General features: G+C 42.7%; 1 protein-coding gene across 1 annotated transcript in view; it reads right to left on the reverse strand.

The window, feature by feature from the left end:
• ITGAE (integrin subunit alpha E) overlaps nucleotides 1-9,499 on the reverse strand; it is a gene marked incomplete at its 5' end in the record, with an annotated part of 54,782 nt that extends 45,283 nt beyond the window's left edge. The window contains 1 exon segment of the mRNA XM_049635348.1: nucleotides 9,357-9,499. Coding sequence (XP_049491305.1) covers nucleotides 9,357-9,499 — 143 coding nt within the window.
• Between the last annotated feature and the right edge of the window lie 12,572 nt (nucleotides 9,500-22,071).

Raw genomic sequence — 22,071 nt, forward strand, 5'->3', positions numbered from 1 at the left:
TCATTCTATGAAGCCAGCATTGCCTTGATTCCAAAACCAGTCAAAGACCCCACTAAAAAGGAGAATTACAGGCCAATATCCCTGATGAACCTGGATGCAAAAAATTCTCAGCAGTGTACTAGCAAAGCAAATTCAATAGTACATCAAAAGAATTATTCACCATGATCAAGTTGGATTTATTCCTGGGCTGCAGGGCTGATTCAATATTTGCAAATCGATCAATGTGATACACCACATTAATAAAAGAAAGGATAAGAACCATATGATCCTTTCAATAGATGCAAAAAAAGCATATAACAAAATACAGCATCTTTTCTTGATAAAAACCCTCAAGAAAGTGGAAATAGAAAGAACATACCTTAATATCATAAAAACCATATGTGAAAGGCCTACAGATAATATCATTCTTGATGGGAAAAAACTGAGAGCTTTCCCCCTAAGGTCAGGAACACGACAGGGATGTCCACTCTCACTACTGTTTTTCAATATAGCACTGGAAGTCCTAGCCTCAGCAATCAGACAACAAAAAGAGATAAAAGGCATCCAAATTGGCAAGGAATAAGTCAAATTCTCACTCTTCACAGATGACATGATACTCTACATGGGAAATCTGAAAGACCACCAAAAAACTGCTAGAGCTGATACATGAATTCAGCAATGTCGCAGGATATAAAAACGATATACAGAAATTAGTTGCATTTCTTTACACCAATAATGAAGTAGCAGAAAGAGATATCAAGGAACTGATCTCATTTACAATTGCACCAAAAACCATAAGATGCCTAGAAATAAACCTAACCAAAGAGGCAAAAGATCTATACACTGAAAACTATAGAATACTTATAAAAGAAAGTAAAGAAAACACAAAGAAATGGAAAAACATTCTGTGCTCATGGATTGGAAGAACAAATATTGTTAAAATGTCAATACTACCCAAGGAAATCCACACATTCAATGCAATCCCTATCAAAATAATACCAACATTCTTCACAGAGCTAGAACAAACAATCCTAAAATTTGTGTGGAATGAGAAAAGACCCAGAATAGCCACGTAATGTTGAAAAAGAAAACCAAAGCTGGAAGCATCACAATTCTGGACTTTTTAGCTACATTACAAAGCTGTAATCATCAAGACAGTATGGTACTGGCACAAAAACAGATACATAGATCAATGGAACAGAATAGAGGACCCAGAGATTGACCCACAAATATATGGCTAACTAATCTTTGACAAAGCAAGAAAGAGTATCCAATGAAAAAAAGACAGTCTCTTCAGCAAATGGTGCTGGGAAAACTGGACAGTGACATGCGGAAGAATGAACCTGGACCATTTTCACCATACACAACAATAAATCAAAATGAATAAAAGACCTAAATGTGAGACAGGAAACCATCAAAATCCTACAAGAGAAAACAAGCAAAAACCTCTTTGATCTCAGCTGCAGTGAGTTCCTACTTGACATATCTCTGTAGGCAAGGGAAATAAAAGCAAAAGTGAACTATTGGGACATCATCAAGATAAAAAGCTTCTGCACAGCAAAGGCTACAATCAATGAAATAAAGGGCAACCAATAGAATGAGAGAAGATATTTGCAAATTACATATCAGATTAAAGGGTTAGTATCCAAAATCTATAAGGAATTTACCAAACTCAACACCCAAAAAATAAATAATCCAGTGAAGAAATGGGCAAGAGACATCAATAGACACTTTTCCAAAGAAGACATCCACATGGCTCACAGACACACGAAAAGATGCTCAACATCACTCATCATCAGGGAAATACAAATCAAAACCACAATGAGATCTCGCTTCACACCTGTCAGAATGACTAAAATGAACAACTCGGGAAACAACAGATATTGGTGAGGATGCCGAGAAAGGGGAACCCTTTTACACTTTGGTGGGAATGCAAACTGGTACAGCCACTGTGGAAAACAGTATAGAGGTTCCTCAAAAAGTTAAAAATAGAGCTACCCCATGACCCAGCAATTGCACTACTAGGTATTTATCCAAAGGATACAAAAATGCTGATTTGAAGGGGCACATGCACCCCAATGTTTATAGCAGCACTATCAACCATAATCAAATTGTGGAAAGAGCCCAAATGTCCATTGACTGATGATTGGAGTAAGAAGACGTAGTGTGTATGTGTGTGTGTGTGTGTGTATGTATATATGTATATATATATATATATATATATATATATATATATAACAGAATATATATATATATATATTGTTTGAAATATAAATGAAATATAAAATGAAATCTTGCCATTTGCAACAACGTGAATGGAACTAGAAGGTATTATGCTAGTGAAATAAGTCAGTCAGAGAAAGACAGATATATGATTTCACTCATATTTGGAATTTGAGAAACTCAATAGATGAACATAAGGGAAGGGAAGGAAAAATAAGAAAAAAAACAGAGGGAGGCAGACCATAAGAGACTCTTCTTAAAAAAAATTTTTTTAATCTTTATTTTTGAGAGAGAGAGCGAGAGCACATGCATGCATGAGCAGGGGAGGGGCAGAGAGAGAGGGAGACACAGAACTTGAAGCAGGCTCCAGGCTCTGTGCTGTGAGCACAGAGCCCAATGTGGGGTTCAAACCCATGAACTATGAGCCAAAGTGGGACGCTTAACCAACTGAGCCACCCACACACTCCACCATAAGAGACTCTTAAATACAGAGAACTGAGGGCTGCTGGAGGGGAGGTGGGTGGGGGTATGGGTTAAATGGGTGATGGGCATTAAGGAGGGCATTTTTTGGGATGAGCACTGGGTGTCATATGTAAAAGATGAATCACTGGGTTCCACTCCTGAAGCCAAGACTACACTGTATGTTAACTAACTTGAATTTTTTTTTAAAAGAAAGAAATGGAGGTTTGAGGGGTGAGCACCTCAGCCTCATTAAAGCAGCCTCCAGAAATAGTTCCAATGGCAAACTTTACCCCTTATTCCAAGCCCAGAGAGACAGCAGAGTCCAGTGTTAACCTAAGCAATCTCCCTATCCACGCTGCCCAGGGATAACTGGTTTACCTCAAAACAGGGCTTTTGAGTAGGGGGTATTGAGGAAGTGGCCCTGAGGCTGGGCTTGGTAACAGTGAACTACGTCCAAGATCTTTGTGCTGAGGGCATTAAGGGAGTCATGGAGGACTTGATAAAGGGGATTAGTCTGTACTTTCAAAAAGGTCAAGATGTAGCTATGGTGAATCAGGTGGCAGGAATGAGGTACCATCTCCACTTCCTTGCTTCCCATCACTCTATTGTAATTATAAAATAGATCATTTACTTACCTCCATGGATTAATAATGATAATAATAATAATAATAATAATAATAAAGCCTATACCCCAACCCTCGTTTAACCCACCCCAAGCTGATTCCACAAGCTCTTGTCAAGGTCATCAGTGGTCTCCACCTTGCCAAATCCAATGGACACCTTTCCGTCCTCATCTTCTTCAACCTCTCAGCAGCCCTGGACATGTGACCATCTCCTCCTTGAAACACTTTCTTCTTGATTTTCCCCTAACTCTCTCAATACTCCTTCTGAGACTCTTATTGGCTTCTTCACTGTCTAACTTCTAAATGTTGTTGGAACCTTGGGGCTTGGTCCTTGTTTTCCTTGCCAGCACATTCTCCCTAGTGATCCCCTCCAATCCCATGGCTTCAATACACCTATAAATGCTGAACTTCTGTGGCCCTAGAATCCCTCCACCAGAAGTCAGACCAGCATAGCTGTAAGAAATAGAATAATGCCTCCACCTCAGATGTCCATGTCCTAATCCCCAGAACCTGTGGATGTGCTTTTTATGGGTAAAGGGATGTTGTAGACTTAATTAAGTTAAGGATCTTGAGATGAAGGAAATAATCCTGGATTATCCAGGTAGACCCCATGTAATCACAAGGGTCCTTATAAGATGGAGGCAAGAGGGTCAGAGTCAGAGAAAGATCTGAAGATGCGACACTGCTGATTTTCAAGATGGATGAAGAGGCCAAAAGCCAAAGAATGCAGGTAGCCTCCAGAAACTGAAAACAGTGAGGAAACAGATTCTCCCCTTGGGCCGCCAGAAGAAACACAGCCTTGCTAACACCTTGATTTTAGCCCATTAAGACCCATTTTGGGCTAACCTCCAGAACTGTGAGACAATATATTTGTGTTGTTTTAAGCCATAAATTTTGTAGTTGTTACAGCAGCAACAAGAAACAAACACAATAACCAACCCCCCACTGTCTAACAGGCATCTCAAACTTTAGAATGTTCAAACTGAGCTTGGGGTCTTGTCCTCCCAAGCCTGTGTTTCTCCATCTTCCCCAAGGCTATTAATAAATGGTAAAACCAACCACTACATTCTAAAGCCTGAATCCTGAGGGCATCTTTGCTTCATCTTTTCACTCATCCCTGCATCAAGTCCATCACTAAACCCTGTGGGGATCCTTCCTCCAAACTATTATCTATGGAGCGTCTCTTCTCTCCATTTCCCCATCACCATCCTGGCCACCACCATCTTGCCTGGTCTATGGTAATAGCCTCCTGACTGGTAGCATTTGTTTTTGAAACTTACCCTTGTAGTTTACACCCTGTCACTCCCCTGCTTCAGTAGCTTCCCATGCGCTTAGAAAGAGTCCATACTCCTGGATACAGCCCACAGGGCCTTGCGGTCTGACCCCTCCCTGCTCTGAGACCTCCCCTCCCGTCTCCTTTGCTCTCCAAGCTCCAGCTCCAGATGGTTTCTGTTCCTTCACAGCCCCAGTTCTTTCCTACCTCAAGCCCTCTGCCTTGCTGTGTCCTTTGCCTGGAAACCCTGCCTTTCACTCCCCAAGGCTGGGTCACTTTCATCCCCTGGCTCTGCTTAACTGTCACTTCCTGATAAATGCCTTCTCCAGCCAGCCCCACCTCACAACATAGCTACTGTTTCATGTCACCCTGTTTTATTTCCTTTTCAGAACTCGTCATCATGTCTGATAATATCTTCTTTCCTTGCTTGTGTGCTTGTTATCTGTCTCCCCCACTAGACTGTAAATTCCTCAAGGATCATGTCTACCTTGTTCACCATGGTATTGCCAGGGCATGGAAGAATGCCTGGCACAGAGCTAGGGCTCGGTAAATATGGTTAATGAAGAATGAATGACAGCCCAGGCAGCAAGTAAGGGGGCTAATGTGGGGCAGGGCTGCAGAGCGGAGGGCAGGTGTAAATGAGCTCTGTGGGCTCTGCAGCTGAGCTCCCAAAATAGGTCACCTGCTCAGCAACCCTGTCTCTGCTCCAGACCCTTCCCCAGCCTGAGCCACAGCCCTCATCCCCTGTCTCCAACAAAGATGGGCTCAGAACTAGTCTCCACCCCAGATCATGTTTTGGTGGGTTAAGTCCAGGCCGGGAATAGCTTCGGCTCTCCTTCCTCCTTCATGCTGTTACCCAAGCTATTTCCTTTGCCTATAATTCCTTCCCACCTCCTTTTCCTGCCAAAGTCATTCTAAACACCAGCTCCTCAGGAAGTCTTCCCAAAAGGAGCAACTTGACCCCCTCCAAGCCCTCCAGGTAGCCTTGACTACTGGAACCCACTTCCATACTCACCTAGACTGTGAGTTCCCAAGAGACTACCATACGCAGCTGTCTGGGCTGTGCAAGGTTGCCATTCATGTCACAGTCATGAAGTGCTGTGGCCTGGGGCCCAGTATGAGCTGTCTCTGTTGTCTCCCATTTAATCCCTGCCCCGCCCCCCCATGGTGGGTAGTTTCTTGATCTCCAGGTTTGTTGACTGAATGATTGACTAACTAAACAATAATCAAACTATCATCAGCTCACAGCCTCAGGGACCCTATTATATGCTGGGCTGGAAGCAGTCCATTTCCTGCCTTGACCCGCCTCCAACCTGTCTTCGTTCAGAGTCTATTCCCATACCTCGCAGGGGAAGGCCTTCTTTTTTTTTTTTTCCAAGTTTTATCATGTTTTTTTTTTTTAGTTTGCTTTTTATGGTTTTATTTGCATTTTTATTGAAGTACAATTAACATACAATGTTATATTATTTTCAGGTGTGGAAGGCCTTCTTTATGTTCCACTCATCTCACCCTACAGCAACCAAACCCATGATGCGATGAGCCCCGGCTGTTATATTTTAAGGAGAAACAGGACAAGGGAGTGAGAGGGACATGCCACCCTCTCACAGGGCTTTCTGGCTGCTTTCTGTGGCCCTGGGGCAGCCAGCAGTGCATTTCCTGCCCTGCACAAGCCCGTGGTCTTAGGCTTCACCATTTGTGGCAGGAACCAAGAAGTGCCTCCCACCACATCCTCCCATGAGCCCTCTCTTCAGCAGGTATTCAGGGAGGTTTTCATGAGCCCAACTGGGCTCTTCCTGCAAGCCCGGGGTGGACTCAGAGCCTTCTGCTCCAGGAGCTTCAAGCTCCTCTCATCCACCATGTCCTCTCAGCTTGGCTTCTAAGAGGCAGGGCCCTGCTGAGGTACTGGTGGAAGGGGAATGGGCAAAAGATGGTCACAGATAACTGGGACTGACTCCCGACCTTCACGAACATATGGAGCAACCAGAACGCTCGTGCACTGCAAGTTCGCAAAACTGAATGTTGGCCCAGTGCGTATAATGCCTGATAAAAGGAAGTACACCTGCCTCTTGAAAGAAAGTGCACAGCAGCAAAATTTGTCCAAGGAAACTGGCCAAATGCTCATCATCAGCACCGTTCACATGATGGAAAACTCTACCAATGAGAATAAGTATCACTGTCTCAGGCAATACCACATTCAAAATTCACAGACTGTATATTGAGGGAGAGGAGCCTGACATAAGAGACCACATACGGCACACCTCGTTTATAAGTTCAAGAACAGGCAAAACTAATCCAGGGAGATGGAGGTCAGAGCACTGGTTATCTCTTGGCAGGGGATGTACCTGGAAGGGAGCACCAGGCTACAGAGGGCTTAGGTGAGGCTGGTAATGTTCTGCTTCTTCATCTGGGTGCTACTTACATAGGTGGTTCACTTTGCCAACATTCACTGGGCTACAGGCTTATGATGGGTGCATTTTTCTGTGTGGCAAATGTCCATAAAATTTTACGAAAACAAAAGACAACAAACAGCAACCTTTAATTCATCTTCCTGCAGCCAAAAACTTGCTAACAACCTTCTCACCTCCCCTCCCTGCTTCAAAGCTTCCTGGCTCCTCAAACCCTTGATGCCCAGGTAACAAGGCACTACCCACTTCTCCCAACCTAATGCTCATTACACTCAGCTTCAACCACCTGCCATTTTCTGTTCCTTGACTTTGCTCAGGCTAATTTCCAGGCTTCTGGCCACACTGCTCTCAGTTGGGATATCCCCCTCCCCAGCCTTCTCACACTAATTCCTACTCATCCCCTCGGTCCCAGTGTTGGTGCACACCCTGTGGCTGAAGGGTACGCCTGCCTCTATGTCTCCAAAGCATCCTGGACATCTCCACCAGAGCAGCCATCACACCCCTTGTCACTGCCTGCCTTGTCTGTCTCCTCCAGGAGCCAGGGAGTTCCATGAGAGCAGGGACTATGCCTGTTTCACTATCTTATCCTCACACTTGGCCTGTCATTGAGTAGATGCTCCATAAATACTTGCTGAATGAATGAATGAATGAATGAATGAACGAACAAAATGTCCCTGCCTTCACCATTTACATGGTCACCAGCCTCTTCGCTGTACAATGAGGAAACTACAGTCCAGCAAGCGGTCCAAGCCTGCTAGGCTGGCAGGGTCATGGCCCAAGTCCCAGGGCTATAAGGCCACCTCAAGAGTTGCTACTGCCCACCCACGCTCCACCAAACAGAGCTTCTGCTCTGCTCAGCTCAGGAAGATGGGGAGCTCTGCTCAGCCAGAAACCTTGAGCACCTCATCTGGCTCTGCCCCAAGCCCATCTAGATGCGAGGCTCAAGGTTCATGTGTGCTGTGCAAGAAGGAAACCCTTGACCAATGACTAGAAGCAAAGCAGAGGGGAGGGGGAAGGGACTCGCCTGAGGCAGGGCATGAGCATGGCTGGGTCACAGAGCAAGCACAGAGAAAGCCATATAACCATTATGAACAAAAAGGAAAGGAAAAATTGCCCTAGATTAAAAGAGAATAAAGAGACACAACAGTATGTGACACGGGAACCTTGACTGGATCCTGGCTTCAAAACAAAGCAGCTCTAAAGGTCATTTTGGTGACAATAAGGGAAAAAACTAAAGACATGCTTCTACATTACCATCTCACCACTATCACCATCCGATACAACACGTATTTTGCTTGCTTGTTTATTGTCTATCTTCCCCGAGCCAAAGAATTTTTGTCTACTTTGCTCACTGCTGTGAGCTTTCAGGGCCTCTTTAGGGCTTGGCACATAGTAGGTGCTCCATACGAATATTGCTGAGTAAATGACCACGGTATATATAATCCCACAACTTGCCTTTTTTTATCTTATGTTTCAGGGTTGATTCAACCACTCTGCTCATTTCATTCATTTGACCTACTTCTAATATTGCATTGTATATGATTCATAACTTATTTCTTCCATTTACCTAATGAGGAACATTTCCAGTCTTTCACTATTCCAAGAAATGCTACGATAAATACCTTTACATGTGCCCGTTCATATCTTTAAGGTTGGTGTCTGTGAGTGGAATGGCCGGGTCAAAGGCATCTTCAACATTACCAGATATGGTAAAACTATTCTCCAGGTTGGTTATATCAATTTACAGTCCCACACGTCCCCACATCCTCACCAGTAGAATTTTGTCATGTTTAAAATTGGTGGCTTATCTACTGGGTGGGTATAGATGAGATTTTAAAAAAACATAAAGCAATGTTTAGTGAGCTTGATTTCGGCCAGAAACTGTGCTAAACCCTTTATGTGCATTAATGCAAATAGTCTTTGCAACAACCCTGTAAGGTAGAGAAATCTCTACCCCCGTAAAGATAAGAAACTGAGGCTATGGGTTGAGCACCTTGCTACAAATACAGAGAAAAGTTGTCACTGACCCATGGCTGAGATTCACAGCCTGCCCCTGAACCACGTTCCCTGCTGCCTCATATTTTCCATTTTTTCTTTGATATTTTTGTCACTGTCCAAAGTTTATATACTGAGCATGTGTTACTTCTGTAAGAGATAAAAGAGCCTTAAGAAATTTTATTTTAAACTAGTTTTGAGGTCATTCTCCCACCCCCGGCAGTGAAGAGGGCAAGGATTGGTCTGGTGCTCACAGCCTCTCTCCTGCACACCCTCTGTAGGCGAAGGGAGGTTGTCCCTAAACTGGGGGAGGGATGCCAAGGCCTCCTCGGCAGCTTTTTCAGGCTCCCCAGAGGCCCCCTCAATTATGCCTCCCATCTGCCAGGCCCTGCTCACCAGGTCCGGTTGGTGCTGGAGTCTTGGTGCAGAAGGGCGTTGAGCACGTAGGGTACGCCTCCCTCAGGAGTCACCCAGGTCCGGGCCACATCCACATTGAAGGCCACCAGAGGAACAAGGCCTGTGGAGAACAGAGGGACATTTTTTTTTTTTTAATTTTTAACGTTTATTTATTATTGAGAGACAGACACAGAGCATGAGCAGGGGAGGGGCAGAAAGAGGAGGAGACCTAGAATCTGAAGCAGGCTCCGGGCTCTGAGCTGTCAGCACAGAGCCTGACATGGGGCTCGAACTCACAAACTGTGAGATCATGACCTGAGCTGAAGTCAGACGCTTAACTGACTGAGCCACTCAGGCGCCCCTAGAGGGACATTTAAGAGATGCCTGTTAAAGCCATGGCTGGCCCTTTGACTCCCATCATTCTGTCACATCTGGTGGTGTCATCATCCCCATTTTACAGATGAGAAAAATGAGATTCCCCAGGACCTTTTCCCTATGGGAATAGGACAGGAGTGTAGGCATGTCTGACCCAGAGCTCCTGATCCTCCTACTATGTCAGCACCAAGGCCCCTCCTCCAGCAAGCCTTCCCTGGTTCTCTCCTAGAAGTACTTCCCACCTTCTCACACCTCCCACTGTGCACTTTCTGTACCTGTCAGATAGCATATACTCATGACAGTGTCTTGTACCAAAGTTCAAATAGACTATGAGCCCTAGGGCTAGGATATACATTCATTCTGTCTATGAGGCCCCATCAGATGACCCAGGAGAAAACATGTCCTCAAACATGTACAAGAATGTTTACAGAAGCTTTACTTGTAATAGTTCCCGAGTGGAAACAACCCAAATGTCCATCAACTGGGGAAGGGATAAACTAACTGGTAGAGTCACACAATGGAATACTACTCAGGAGCAAAAAGAAATGAGCGATTGACACACACAACAAGATGGGTGAATCACAAAAATCATTATGCTGACTGAAAGAAGCTTTACATAAAAGAGTACTGTCTAATTCCATTTACATGATGTTCTAGAACCAGCAAAGCTAATCTATAATAAAAAATATTTCCTGGGGGTAAAGGGATGTGGCTTAACTGGGAAGGGACAGGAAGAAACTCTGTAGGCTTATGGAAACACCCTAGGTCTTGATAAGAATTTGGATGACGAAGGTGTGTGCGTTTGTCAAAAACACACTGAATGGTCAACTTAAAACTTGTGACTTTCACCGAATATAAATTTTCCCTCAAAAAAGAACGAGAAACAAACATTGACCTCTGGTTGATAGGTATGCGGAAGCATTTAGGGATGAAGTGTACCAACCTCCGCAATTTACTTTGGAATGCATCAAAATGTAACGTGGCTTGATGGATGGATAGATGGATATATGCAGATGGATATATAGATATATGTTTACATATGTGTCTGTGTGATGTTGCAAATATAACGAAATGTTGACAACTGTAAAATCTAAGTGTGGCATATAGTTTTCCACCGTACAATTATTTCAACTTTTCTGTATACTTGAAATTTTTCACTAAAAAGTTTTGGGGAAAAACTGATATTCACAGATTGCCCCCAACCTCAGAGGTTGTGCCAATTCATACCACAACAACAGAAGAGGAGAAGGCCTGTTTCCTCACAGCACTGCTTGAGGTGTGTGCAGACCATCCTTGTTTTGAAAGAGTTTCTTATCATTTTGTTCCAAAATATCTTGTTTAATTCTGAATGAGGCCGAGTCCCTTATTTTAAGTTGTTTACTGCCTATTCATATACATTATCCATTTGTAGGACATATTGCTTTCTTATTAATTTGCAAGAGCGTTTTGAATCAGAAAAAATTACCAATGTGTTCAAGATAATACTTCACACTTAGCTATTTGATGTAGGTATCTTTTCCCACATCTAGAATTTATACGTAGTCAAGTTATTTTTCTTTTATGACTCTTCAGTTTTATGCCATGCTTCCCCATTCAGAGATTATTTTTTTTTAAGTTCACTCATGTTTTTGTCTGTATTTTGGGGGGTTTTGTTTCACTTCTTACACTTGAATCTTTGATTGATCTGCACTCTATTTTTGTGTACAGAGTGAAAGAGGGATCCAGCTTTTACCCTTTCTCCCCACAATTGAAATTGCCTCAACATTTTTCCTTGAATGGCTCGTCTTATCCCCACAGATCTGCAGTATCACCTTTATCATTCTCAGAATTCCCATATGCATTTGGGCCTCAGCTGGGACTCAGTTCTGCCCTACTGACCACATTGTCTCCCGCTTGGATATGTTCATTAGTCTCCTGACCTTTCTTTTCCAAGTCTTGTCCCTCTGGATACAACCTCCCCATATCAACTGCCAGAGACATTTTAAAAGTATGTCCTGACTATGACACTCCACCGTAAAAACTCTAATGTATATTTACAGAGAAAAAGGGCAAGGTGAAGTTGAGTGTACAGAACTTATCTGTTCAATTACTGTTCAATGAACAACGTTTTGGGGGAAAAAAAGCTTTTTGGAAAACACTCTTTTTTAATGATGGTATAATGACTTTTTAATTCCTAAATATACCACATAAACATGCCATAAGAATGATGTTCTGACATCACACATTTATGCAAAAACATACTCACTAATTTACTTAGTAAAGCAGTTTTTAGCCCCACAATTCATAGGAAACAAATGTGAACTGCTCATCTTGTTTGGATAAATTCAAAATGTCTTGTTTAGCATGTACAAGCCAACTGAGACGGCTGAAGGGGTGTAGCTTCTGTGATTCTGCAGTCTGTTAAAATGTACAAACTATGCCATGTATTTTGAAGTGCTTTCAGGTTTAGCATTTATTTTTCCCTCAAGGTATGTTTTCTGTGCTATAACTATATTTAAACATTTTTTTAAATGTTTATTTCTTTTTGAGAGAGAGAGACAGAGACAGAGAGAGAGACAGAGCATGAGTAGGGAAGGGTCAGAGAGAGAGGGAGACACAGAATCCGAAGCAGGTTCCAGGCTCAGAGCTGTCAGCACAGACCCCGATGTTGGGCTTGAACTCACGAACCACAAGATCATGACCTAAGCCGAAGCTGGACGCTTAACCGACTGAGCCACCCAGGTGCCCCAATGTGCTATAACTTTATTTTTAAAGGTAGTTTGAATGCAAGATAACCACGAGTACCCAAAAGACTGAAGAAACAGTGAAGAAATGGTGAATGAGAAATGTACCTTCTCAATAATGACTCCCTCACAATTATCCTCCACTACTCATCATTAAGTCTTCATTTCCTCTCTTAATGAGGACAGTAAACTTTTATTACAGTAAGTTGTATATGTAAATTATATTTTATATTCAAATTAATTTTTTTGGTATAAACTTGTTTTATCGGCCAGCTAATAAATTTTTCCATCAGTAAAAACTGTTTGGGTATATTGAGCTAGATGGAATGAACCACAGTTTTTCCAATGAAATTGATGGAAATAGTTTTTCCAATTAATGACTTTTCACTTAGCAGCACAGACGTTAAAAACAAATAAAAATCATTAGGCAAAGGATACGTTAATGGACTTTTAAGTAAGGAAGAGAAAGAAATATATACATATAAATATGCTGTTCTTCATTCACCAAGAAGATATAAATTTAAAATCTATATGTCTCCTTTAACATCACTTCAAAATATATTTTAAAAATTGAATGGGGCGCCTGGGTGGCTCAGTCGGTTAAGCGGCCGACTTCAGCTCAGGTCACGATCTCGCGGTCCGTGAGTTCGAGCCCCGCGTCGGCCTCTGGGCTGATGGCTCAGAGCCTGGAGCCTGCTTCCGATTCTGTGTCTCCCTCTGTCTCTGCCCCTCCCCCATTCATGCTCTGCCTCTCTCTGTCTCAAAAATAAATAAAAAACGTTAAAAAAATTTTTTTTTAAAAATTAAAAAAAATTGACTGAATTAAAAATACAAAAATCCACAACCAAAATGGGAGACTTTAATGCTTTAACAAATCTTTCATCAAGCTACAAAAGCACATTAAAGTATCAATAATGATATAGAAGATCTGAATATCACAACTGACTAACAGAACACTGTACCTAACAATGGTAAAAGAAACATTTTTTCAAATGCACATGAAACATTTACCCAAATCAAATATATATGAAAGGTCAAAAAGCAAGCCTCAATAAATTTCAATGCATTGAAGTAATTCAGAATAGGTTCTCTGACTACACTGGAATTAAACTAGAAGCCAATAACAAAAGAAAACTATAATAACTTGAACTTCTCAGAAATCAAGCAATGCACGTCTGCATAAGTCAAAAATGAAATCGCCATGGATATTTTTTAGTGATAATTAAGATATGACAAATCAAAACTTGTGGGAAACAGTTAAGGCAGTGCTCAGAGGAAATGTGCAGCCTTAAGTGCCAATGTTAAAAAAGACAAAAAGCTAAAATCAATGATCTACGCTTCCATCTCAAAAAGGTAAAAGAATAGTAAATCAAACCCAAAGAAAGTACAGGAATAAAGATATGAGTATGTATCAATGAAATAGAAAACTAACTTAGAGTAGAGAAATCAACAAAGCAAAAGTTTACTTTTAAAAAAGCTTAATGAAACCGATAAACTCTTAGCAACATTGTCAAGAAAAAAAGAGAGAACACACAAGTTACCAACATGAATGAAAAAGAAGCCATCAGAATAGATCCTAAGACATTAAGAAATAATGAGGATAGTATACACAACTTTATGCCACTATACTTCACAATTTTGTTGAAATAGACAAATTCCTTGAGATAAAGATTTACCACAACTGATGAAAGAAATGCAAGCTGAATAATCTTGTATCAAAAAAAGTAAATCCCATTATTAAAAATCTTAGGAAGAATTCCAACCCAGATAGCTTCACTGTGAACTCTTCCAAACATTTAGAGAAGAAATACCAAACTTACACAAACTATTCCAAAGAAAAGAATTGAGGGAATACTTTCCAATCATTTTACAAGACCAGAATAATATTGATATATGTTTTAAATGTTTATTTATTTATTTATTTTGAGTGAGGACAGAGAGAGAATCCCAAGCAGACTCTGCACTCTCAGTGCAGAGCCTGACACGGGGCTCGATCCCACAAACTGTGAGATCATGACCTGAGCCAAAATCAAGAGTCGGATGCTTAACCGACTGAGCCACCCAGGTGCCCTAACATTGATATTAAAACCTGACAAGAGCAAAGACTTAAAAAACAAACAAACAAAAATCAGAAAAAGTCTGACAGGAGCCGTACAAGGAAGGACAATTGATGATCTCTCTTGAACACAGATGTAGGAATCCTAACCAAATATTAGCAAATCAAATCCGGTGACATATAAAAATCATAATACATCACAACCAAGTGGAGTTTTTTCAGGAATGCAAGGGTGGTTTGACATTTGATAATAATTTATTTCTTTTTCACATTAACAGGAAAAAAATCATATGATCATTATGATAGAAGCAAGAAAAAGGCATTTGATAAAATCCAATACTGCTCTGTGATTTAAAAAAAATCATAGTAAATCAGAATAGAAGGAATTTATATAATCTTATCAAGAATATCCACAAAAAACCGTCAGCAAACATCATTCTTATTGGTGTGTTATTAAAATCTTTCCCTAAAATCAGGATTGAGACAGGGATGACTACTCTCACCACTTTTACTCAACATTTTACTGGAGGACTTAGAGCAGTGAGAAAAGGGGAAAAAAATGGAGCATAGAGATTAAAAAGGAAAAAATAAAACTGTCATTATTGGCAGGTGAAACTATTAAGTACACTGAGAAATCCAACAGATCTACAAACACTGAGAATTAACAAGAGCCTTTTTAGCAAGGTTACTGGATACAGAGGCAATATATGAAGAACCACTGTACTTCTATACACTATCAATGATCAAATAAAGAGTGAACAATTTTTAAAGATGTCATTAACAAAAGATAGAAATATCAAATGCTTAAAAATAAGTCTACTTAAAGATATGTAAAACCTCCATGCTGAAAACTATAAAAGATTAGGAGATATTAAAGATCTAGATACATGGAGGAACAGATCATGTTCATGAAGTTAAGACTCAATAATTGTTGTCAGTTACCACTCTATTGATCTATAGCTTCAATAGAATCCTAATCAAAATCTCAGCAAATTATTGGGGGGAGGGGTGTTAACAAGCCAATTAAAAATTTATATGAAATTGCACAAGGCAAGAATAGTCTGGCACTCTTAAGGGAGAATAACAAACTTGTAGGACTTGATAACATTACACTATTATTCATCAAGACATTACAAAGTTATAGTCAAGACAGAATTATACTAGCACCAGACAGGCAGATAGACCAGTGGAACAGAGAGTACAAACACATATGATCACCTGTTTTATGACAAAAGTGACAGTGAAGAACAGAGAGGAAAGAATGATCTTTTAAATAAAAGGTGCTGGGTCACTGGGATATCAATATTGAAAAAAATTCATCTTGACTATTCTCACACGATCACACACACACAAAAGTTCTTGATGGGCTGAAATGTGAATTTAGATAGACTGTATATCTAAATGTGAAAAATGAAACAATAAAGTTTTTAAGGGAAAATGAAGGACACTGGGGTAGACAAATATTTTTTTCAACAGGACACAAAACACACTAATGTAAAGGAAATAACTGATAGACAGATCTTCATTAAACTTAAGAACTTCTGTTTATCAAAAGACACCATTAAGGGAATAGAGGCAAGACAGAGTGAGAAGAGATATTTGCAACACAAATATCTGACAAAAGATTATCAGAATATGTATAAGATTCCTATAGATCAATAAGGAAAATGCATGTAAGCTAACAGAAAGACGTTTCACAAGAGATTATCCAATGGCTAGTAATCAAATGAAAAGGCACTCATTAGACTTCAGAGAAAGGCAAATTAGAACCACCATATAATACCACCACACAACTACCAGAATGGTTAAATGAAAAAAAACAAAACAAAACAAAACAAAACAAAACCCAATACCAAGAGTTGACACTGATTGGGAGCAACTAGAACTCTACTGGTGAGATACTGCTGGTAAGAATGTAAGTCAGTACAACCCCTTTAGGAAACCATTTGGGAGCATCAACTCAAGTTGAGCATAAACTGAATAGTCACCAATGGAATACTCTACAGCAGTGAAAATAACCTACAACAAGGTGGCTGCATTTCAAAAAACACAGTGTTGGGTGAAAGACTAGGAACAAACCAGATCGTATCGTATAATTCCAGTTATACAAAGTTGAAAACAGGCAAACTAATCTATGCTATTGAAAGTTAGGAGAGTGTTACCCTTGGGGGTAAGGTAATGAATGACCGGAGGGAGTGATAAAGGGTATTTCTGGGCTGTTAGTCATACTCTGTTTCTTGAAATGGGAGTTAGTGGCATGGATTTGGTTTAATTTGAAAATTCACTAATCTGAATTTGTCCATTGTATTGTGTAATTCAAAAAAGTTTATATAAAAAAATAATCGCAAGTTTCTGAAACACACGAATATATAAACATTCTATACGTTAATAATAATATTTTGGAGAGAGAAAAAAAACAAAAATTTTAAAACTGCATTGGTTAGCATTGGAAGTAATGAGGGCAACCATCCCTTTACTCTGAAAATTGTTTACTAAAAGGAAAATATTAAGTAGTTTTCTTGTCTTCCCTATATAAATTGAATTTCAGGATCACCAAATAGTTCTAGTTGATGTGGGAAGAATAATAGAATCATAAAAACACAACTTGGCAAGCCATTATACAATAATTAATTCAGGCCATGACCATCAATGGATGAAACTACTAGAAGAAAGTTTGGTAGAAAACTTTACAATTAGACTGACACCACCTGAGCCCACCAGTCAATCTTAATGTCCCCAGGAATACTGGGTCCTCAGACATATGTCCCTCTGAGTGTGATACCACAGGAAGATTATAGGAGCCCTAGACTCTGTGTTCCTAACAAGCTCCCAAGTGATGCCCACGCTGCTGGTCCTCAGACCACATTTTGAGTAGCAAGTCTTTAAAATACTTTGGCAAAAGAAACAAAAAGGGGGGAGTGAGATAAATCCAGGAAGTATGTCACAACCCCCCGAAAGTTTTAGAGTGTGTTTGCCAAAACAGTTAAACCTGAATTTAATGAAGTCATTGCCACCAACATCCAGGTTTTGGGAAATTCAGGGGATAGAAGACAAACTGCACCAAAAGGAGGAAACACACAAACCCTGAATGAAGCTGTTCTATAAGAAAAGTGACCAAGATCTGCAGTAAAGGAAAGACTTCAAAAAGACACACAAACCAAAAAATTGGCAAGGGGGCCACTCTAGACTAAGAGAGGCACAACAACCAAATGTAATGTGGACCTCGTTTGGATCTTGACTTGAACAAACTTATTGTTAATAAAAAGATAAACGGAGACAGGAAGATTTGAATGTGGACTGGGCATTAGATAATACCTCAAAATTATTTTTAACTTTGTTAGGTGATTAAAAAAACATTGTGGCTATGTGAGAAAATAACCACACAGCTCAGAAACCTGCACTGAAGTACTTAGGGGTGAAACGACACAATGGTTTTTTGGGTTTGCCTTAAAATAATGTTTCGGAAACATTAAAGTGCTAGTGAATCACCCAAGTTTCTTATTAAAATACAGATTCTGATTCAGTGGATCAGGAGTGGGACTGAGAGCCTCGTCTAATGAGATCCTCAGTGATGCCAGACCGCTGGTCACAACACCAAGTTTGAGCAGCACAGCTTTCAAGGAAACCAAAAGGGATAGTGAAATAATGCAGCCAGTGTGACGGTCTATCTGGGCGATGGTATATTGAGTTTGTGACTGTTATTTCCTCTGCTTTTGTACATGCTTCAAATTTTGTTCAAAAGTCACCTTCCAGAGGCTCAAGTAGGTGGCACAATGTGAGAGGGCAGTGTTCGAGCTCTCATTTCTCAATTCCCAGGCCCTCTCCCTGAACCCGCACAAAGCAGCCATCTGTACTTTATTTCGTTCCCTTTATACCTCGGCCTTGCCCAGAATGATTTGTGGCAACTCATAAAAGTATACAATGCATTAAGATAAAACTAATTTTGGGGCGCCTGGGTGGCTCAGTCGGTTAAGCGTCCGACTTTGGCTCAGGTCATGATCTCACAGTTCGTGGGTTCGAGCCCCGCGTCGGGCTCTGTGCTGACAGCTCAGAGCCTGGAGCCTGTTTCAGATTCTGTGTCTCCCTCTCTCTCTGCCCCTCCCCTGTTCATGCTCTGTCTCTCTCTGTCTCAAAAATAAATAAACGTTAAAAAAAAAATTTAAAAAAATAAAAATAAAAATAAAATGATTTCTTGAAAAACTGTATAAATGGATAAACTTCCTTGAAGCCAAAGTAAGGATGAAGATGATAAGCTATATTACTCACAGTGTCCACAAAATCAGAGGGAAAAACTTATCCCGGGGAAGCAGAAAAAAAAACAAAACAAAAAATTTCCCTGAGGATTCTCTTCATGAGACCACTGAATGAATGGGGGCAGAGTGGGGTTAAAAAAACAACAGCAGCAGCAGTGAACGAACAAACCTACATCCCAAGTTACCCGCAGCTGTTATTCGTGTCCTCCCTGCCATCACCCAAAGTACAATGCATAAAACACGACCAGACCGCAAGCTGTTCCCTGTCTGGGGGCCATGGATCACTTTGAGAATGGGATGAGAGCATCAGAGCCTTCCCCACCCACCCAGCTGTATCTATGCCCAAGTCTTAGCTCTGCTCTACTCCGAGGTGATCTCCTGCCTTGCCATCTTCACCATTCAACTCCTCCAAGAGGCCTTCCTGACCTCCAGACCCCTATCTGGGCCCTCTGTACCCCTGCAAACCTTCGATCACAAACTGAAACTCTCCTGCTTATCTCCTTGTTTATTTATTGCCTGTGACTCTTTCTCCCACCACCGGTGAGCCCCTCTGAGGGCAAAGACTGGGCATCAGCCTTGTTCATCATGTCATCCCAGGGCCTGGTAGGTGGCCTACACCTAGTGCGTGCTAGATGAGTGAACAGGGCTCACAGGCACCTCTGTAGCCAACCCATGGATCCTCAAGGGTTCTAGATCAAGACCCTACATGGGGAATGGGGAGCACTGTTCTCTGTGAATACAGGAGGATTGGGCTCAGGCTCCTTGGCTCATTTTACACCAAGCCCTGTGTTTGTTGGTCAGGCAGGTTAGGGTAAGCAAACTGAGTAGGAGAGAATTAAAAAGTAAGAACGAGCAGCTTCTTCTTGCAAGGAGTGATTAGGAGGCTTTCTTTCCCGTTTTACCGTGTAACTGATAGACATGGTTTGAAACCCCTGAGGTAAGTCCAGTCTCCTCACCTGGGCATCTGCGGCATCTCCCTGCCCAGCCCAGTGCCCCTTCTGCCAGGTCTGCTCTCCAGCCGCTTCAAGCTCCTCTACACCTCACTCCCTGAACACCATCCCCATACCTCCCACCTCTGGGCCTTTGCACAAGCAGTTCCCTCTGCCCGCATGCCTTCCTTGCTCTCACCTCTGCCCCGTCTTTGGGGACCTGCTCAGGCACTAATCCAGATCCTCAGCCAGAGTAACTCACTGGTCCCTGAGCCCCCACCACATCCCACAGTGTCTCTGTCTGGCTCTGACTAAGTCCTGTCTAGGTCAGAGTGATCTGTGATTAAGTCTGTCTCCCCCCAAAATGTGACCTAATCTGAGTCATCCATGACAACCCCCTAACCACAAAGCCCGGTTCAGCACAGGGCCGGGCCCAGAAGAGGTATCCTGGAACTGTCAGAGTAGGTCAGAGATTCCTGTTCCCCACCCCACCCCTGTCCCCATTTTTGCTGTTTTCAACTGAGGGATCGTGGAGCAAGAACCCTGAGGGGTGGGAAAGGGGAGGAGACCAATCACAGCTACCCTCCCGGAGCACCTGATTCCTTCCAGGCACCACACTGGGTGCTGAGGCTCAGAGAAGTTGAATTATTTGCTTGTGGCCCATCAGCAGATTGAATACTTGTGTCTAGGGCCCAGGTCTGCCTAATTCCAAAAGCTTTAGTAAAAGCTGGAGGCACTGAGGGGTTGTTAAACAGACAAGAGGGTCACAAATGGTCCCAGAAGCTGGGCACAGCTCCCAGCTGTGCCAGCAGCTCACTGAGCCTGGGCAGAGCTCTGGGTTAGATAGTTGGTAATGAGGTCAGCGAGAACCTCCTGTGCAGGCACAGTGGCACGAGAACGTGTGTGGAGGGCAGCACCATATTCACTGAGCTTTCCCAGTTACCAGCACCCACCCTGAGAGCTGGCTGGTGCCTAGGATCTGCCAGCCGTAGGCCACCTTGCTAGAGCAGACTCCCTCCAGGCCCCTGGCATTTTACTTTTGCTTGGGCTGTCCCTAGATCAGGCAACTGCTTCCTTTCCTACTGAAACAGAAAAAATAGCATGGGTCCCAGAGGGAGACGGTCCTGTGTTCAAATCTTGCTTTGCCACCGAGTTACTTAAGGACCTTGGGCTTGTCACCTCACCTGCTTCCCCATCTGTGATAGAGGGCTGTGCTGTGCAGAGCAAATAGGGCAATGCCTGCCCAGTGTCTGACACACCGGAGGCCCAGTGTGGGCGCTGACGTCAGCGTAAAGCCACAAGGGAGGGCCTGTCATGCTCCCTCTGACAGCCTTACCCTCCATCTCAAGCCCCTCTTGTGTGCTGTCAGACATGAGATCCCAGCCAAACCAGTGTCTGTCACCACACTACCCACAAGGCTGCCTCCCCTGAGCTGTCTCCAGCCACATAGGCCTTCTGAGTCAGAATAAGACCCTCCCTCCATCCTGTCAGCCAGCATCGCTTCCCCCTCAACCATCTATCTTCCCCCAACACACTGGGCATTTTAAATACACATTCTCACGCCACTAGTCTCTGTTTAGCAAACTCAGGCCCAGGGGGAATGATTTGCCCAAATTTATACTAGGAGCTGGCTGTAGAACTGGGACTAGAGTCAGGTGTCCTGACCCGCCACTCAGGACACCCAGAAGGGCCTTGGGGAAGCTCTTGCCTCAGAGCCGCCTGCAAGGTGCCTGTCCCACAGAGGAGCTCACTTTCAACCCACCCACCCACACCAGTCTTTCACACAGGAGCCTCATCGTCTCGCCTTTCTCCAGGACTCCACCTCCCAACGTGCAAGTCTCACTGTTGCCACCCTGCTCAAGATCTGCTGTGGCTTCCCGTTCCCCTCTGGGTGAGGTCTAAGCTCCCTTAGCCTGGTACTCTGGCCCTCCACACTGCCCACCAGCACCCTGGACCTCTCCAGCCTGACTGCCCCACATGCCCCCCATATATACCCTATAAGCCGACCTCCCAGCCAACGTTGGAGACATCTGGTTCCCAAGTGGCCTACAGTCCACACCTGGCTTGTCCACAAACACCGCACTTCGCAGATGTTTTTCCTCTGCTTGCAATGCCCTTTACCCATCCCCCACGCGGGAGACCTGAAGGAATCCTCAATGGATCTGCTGGCTGGGGCTAGAGGTTTCTCTGTGTGTGAGTGCAGCCGACTCTCTCTTCACACAGGGGACCCAGGACAGGGATTGGTACACGCTCACCCCCAGGGCTCAGCATGTTCTGGCTAGGGGTAGGGGGTGCAGGATAGACAATGTCAGAGCAGAGAGCCTTCTGCTCTCACTCAAGCCTTGCCCTGCATCTTCCTGAACAGACTCCTCACACTCC

Source organism: Panthera uncia, chromosome E1, assembly GCF_023721935.1.
Source record: "Panthera uncia isolate 11264 chromosome E1, Puncia_PCG_1.0, whole genome shotgun sequence".
In the NCBI taxonomy this organism is placed as follows: domain Eukaryota; kingdom Metazoa; phylum Chordata; class Mammalia; order Carnivora; family Felidae; genus Panthera; species Panthera uncia.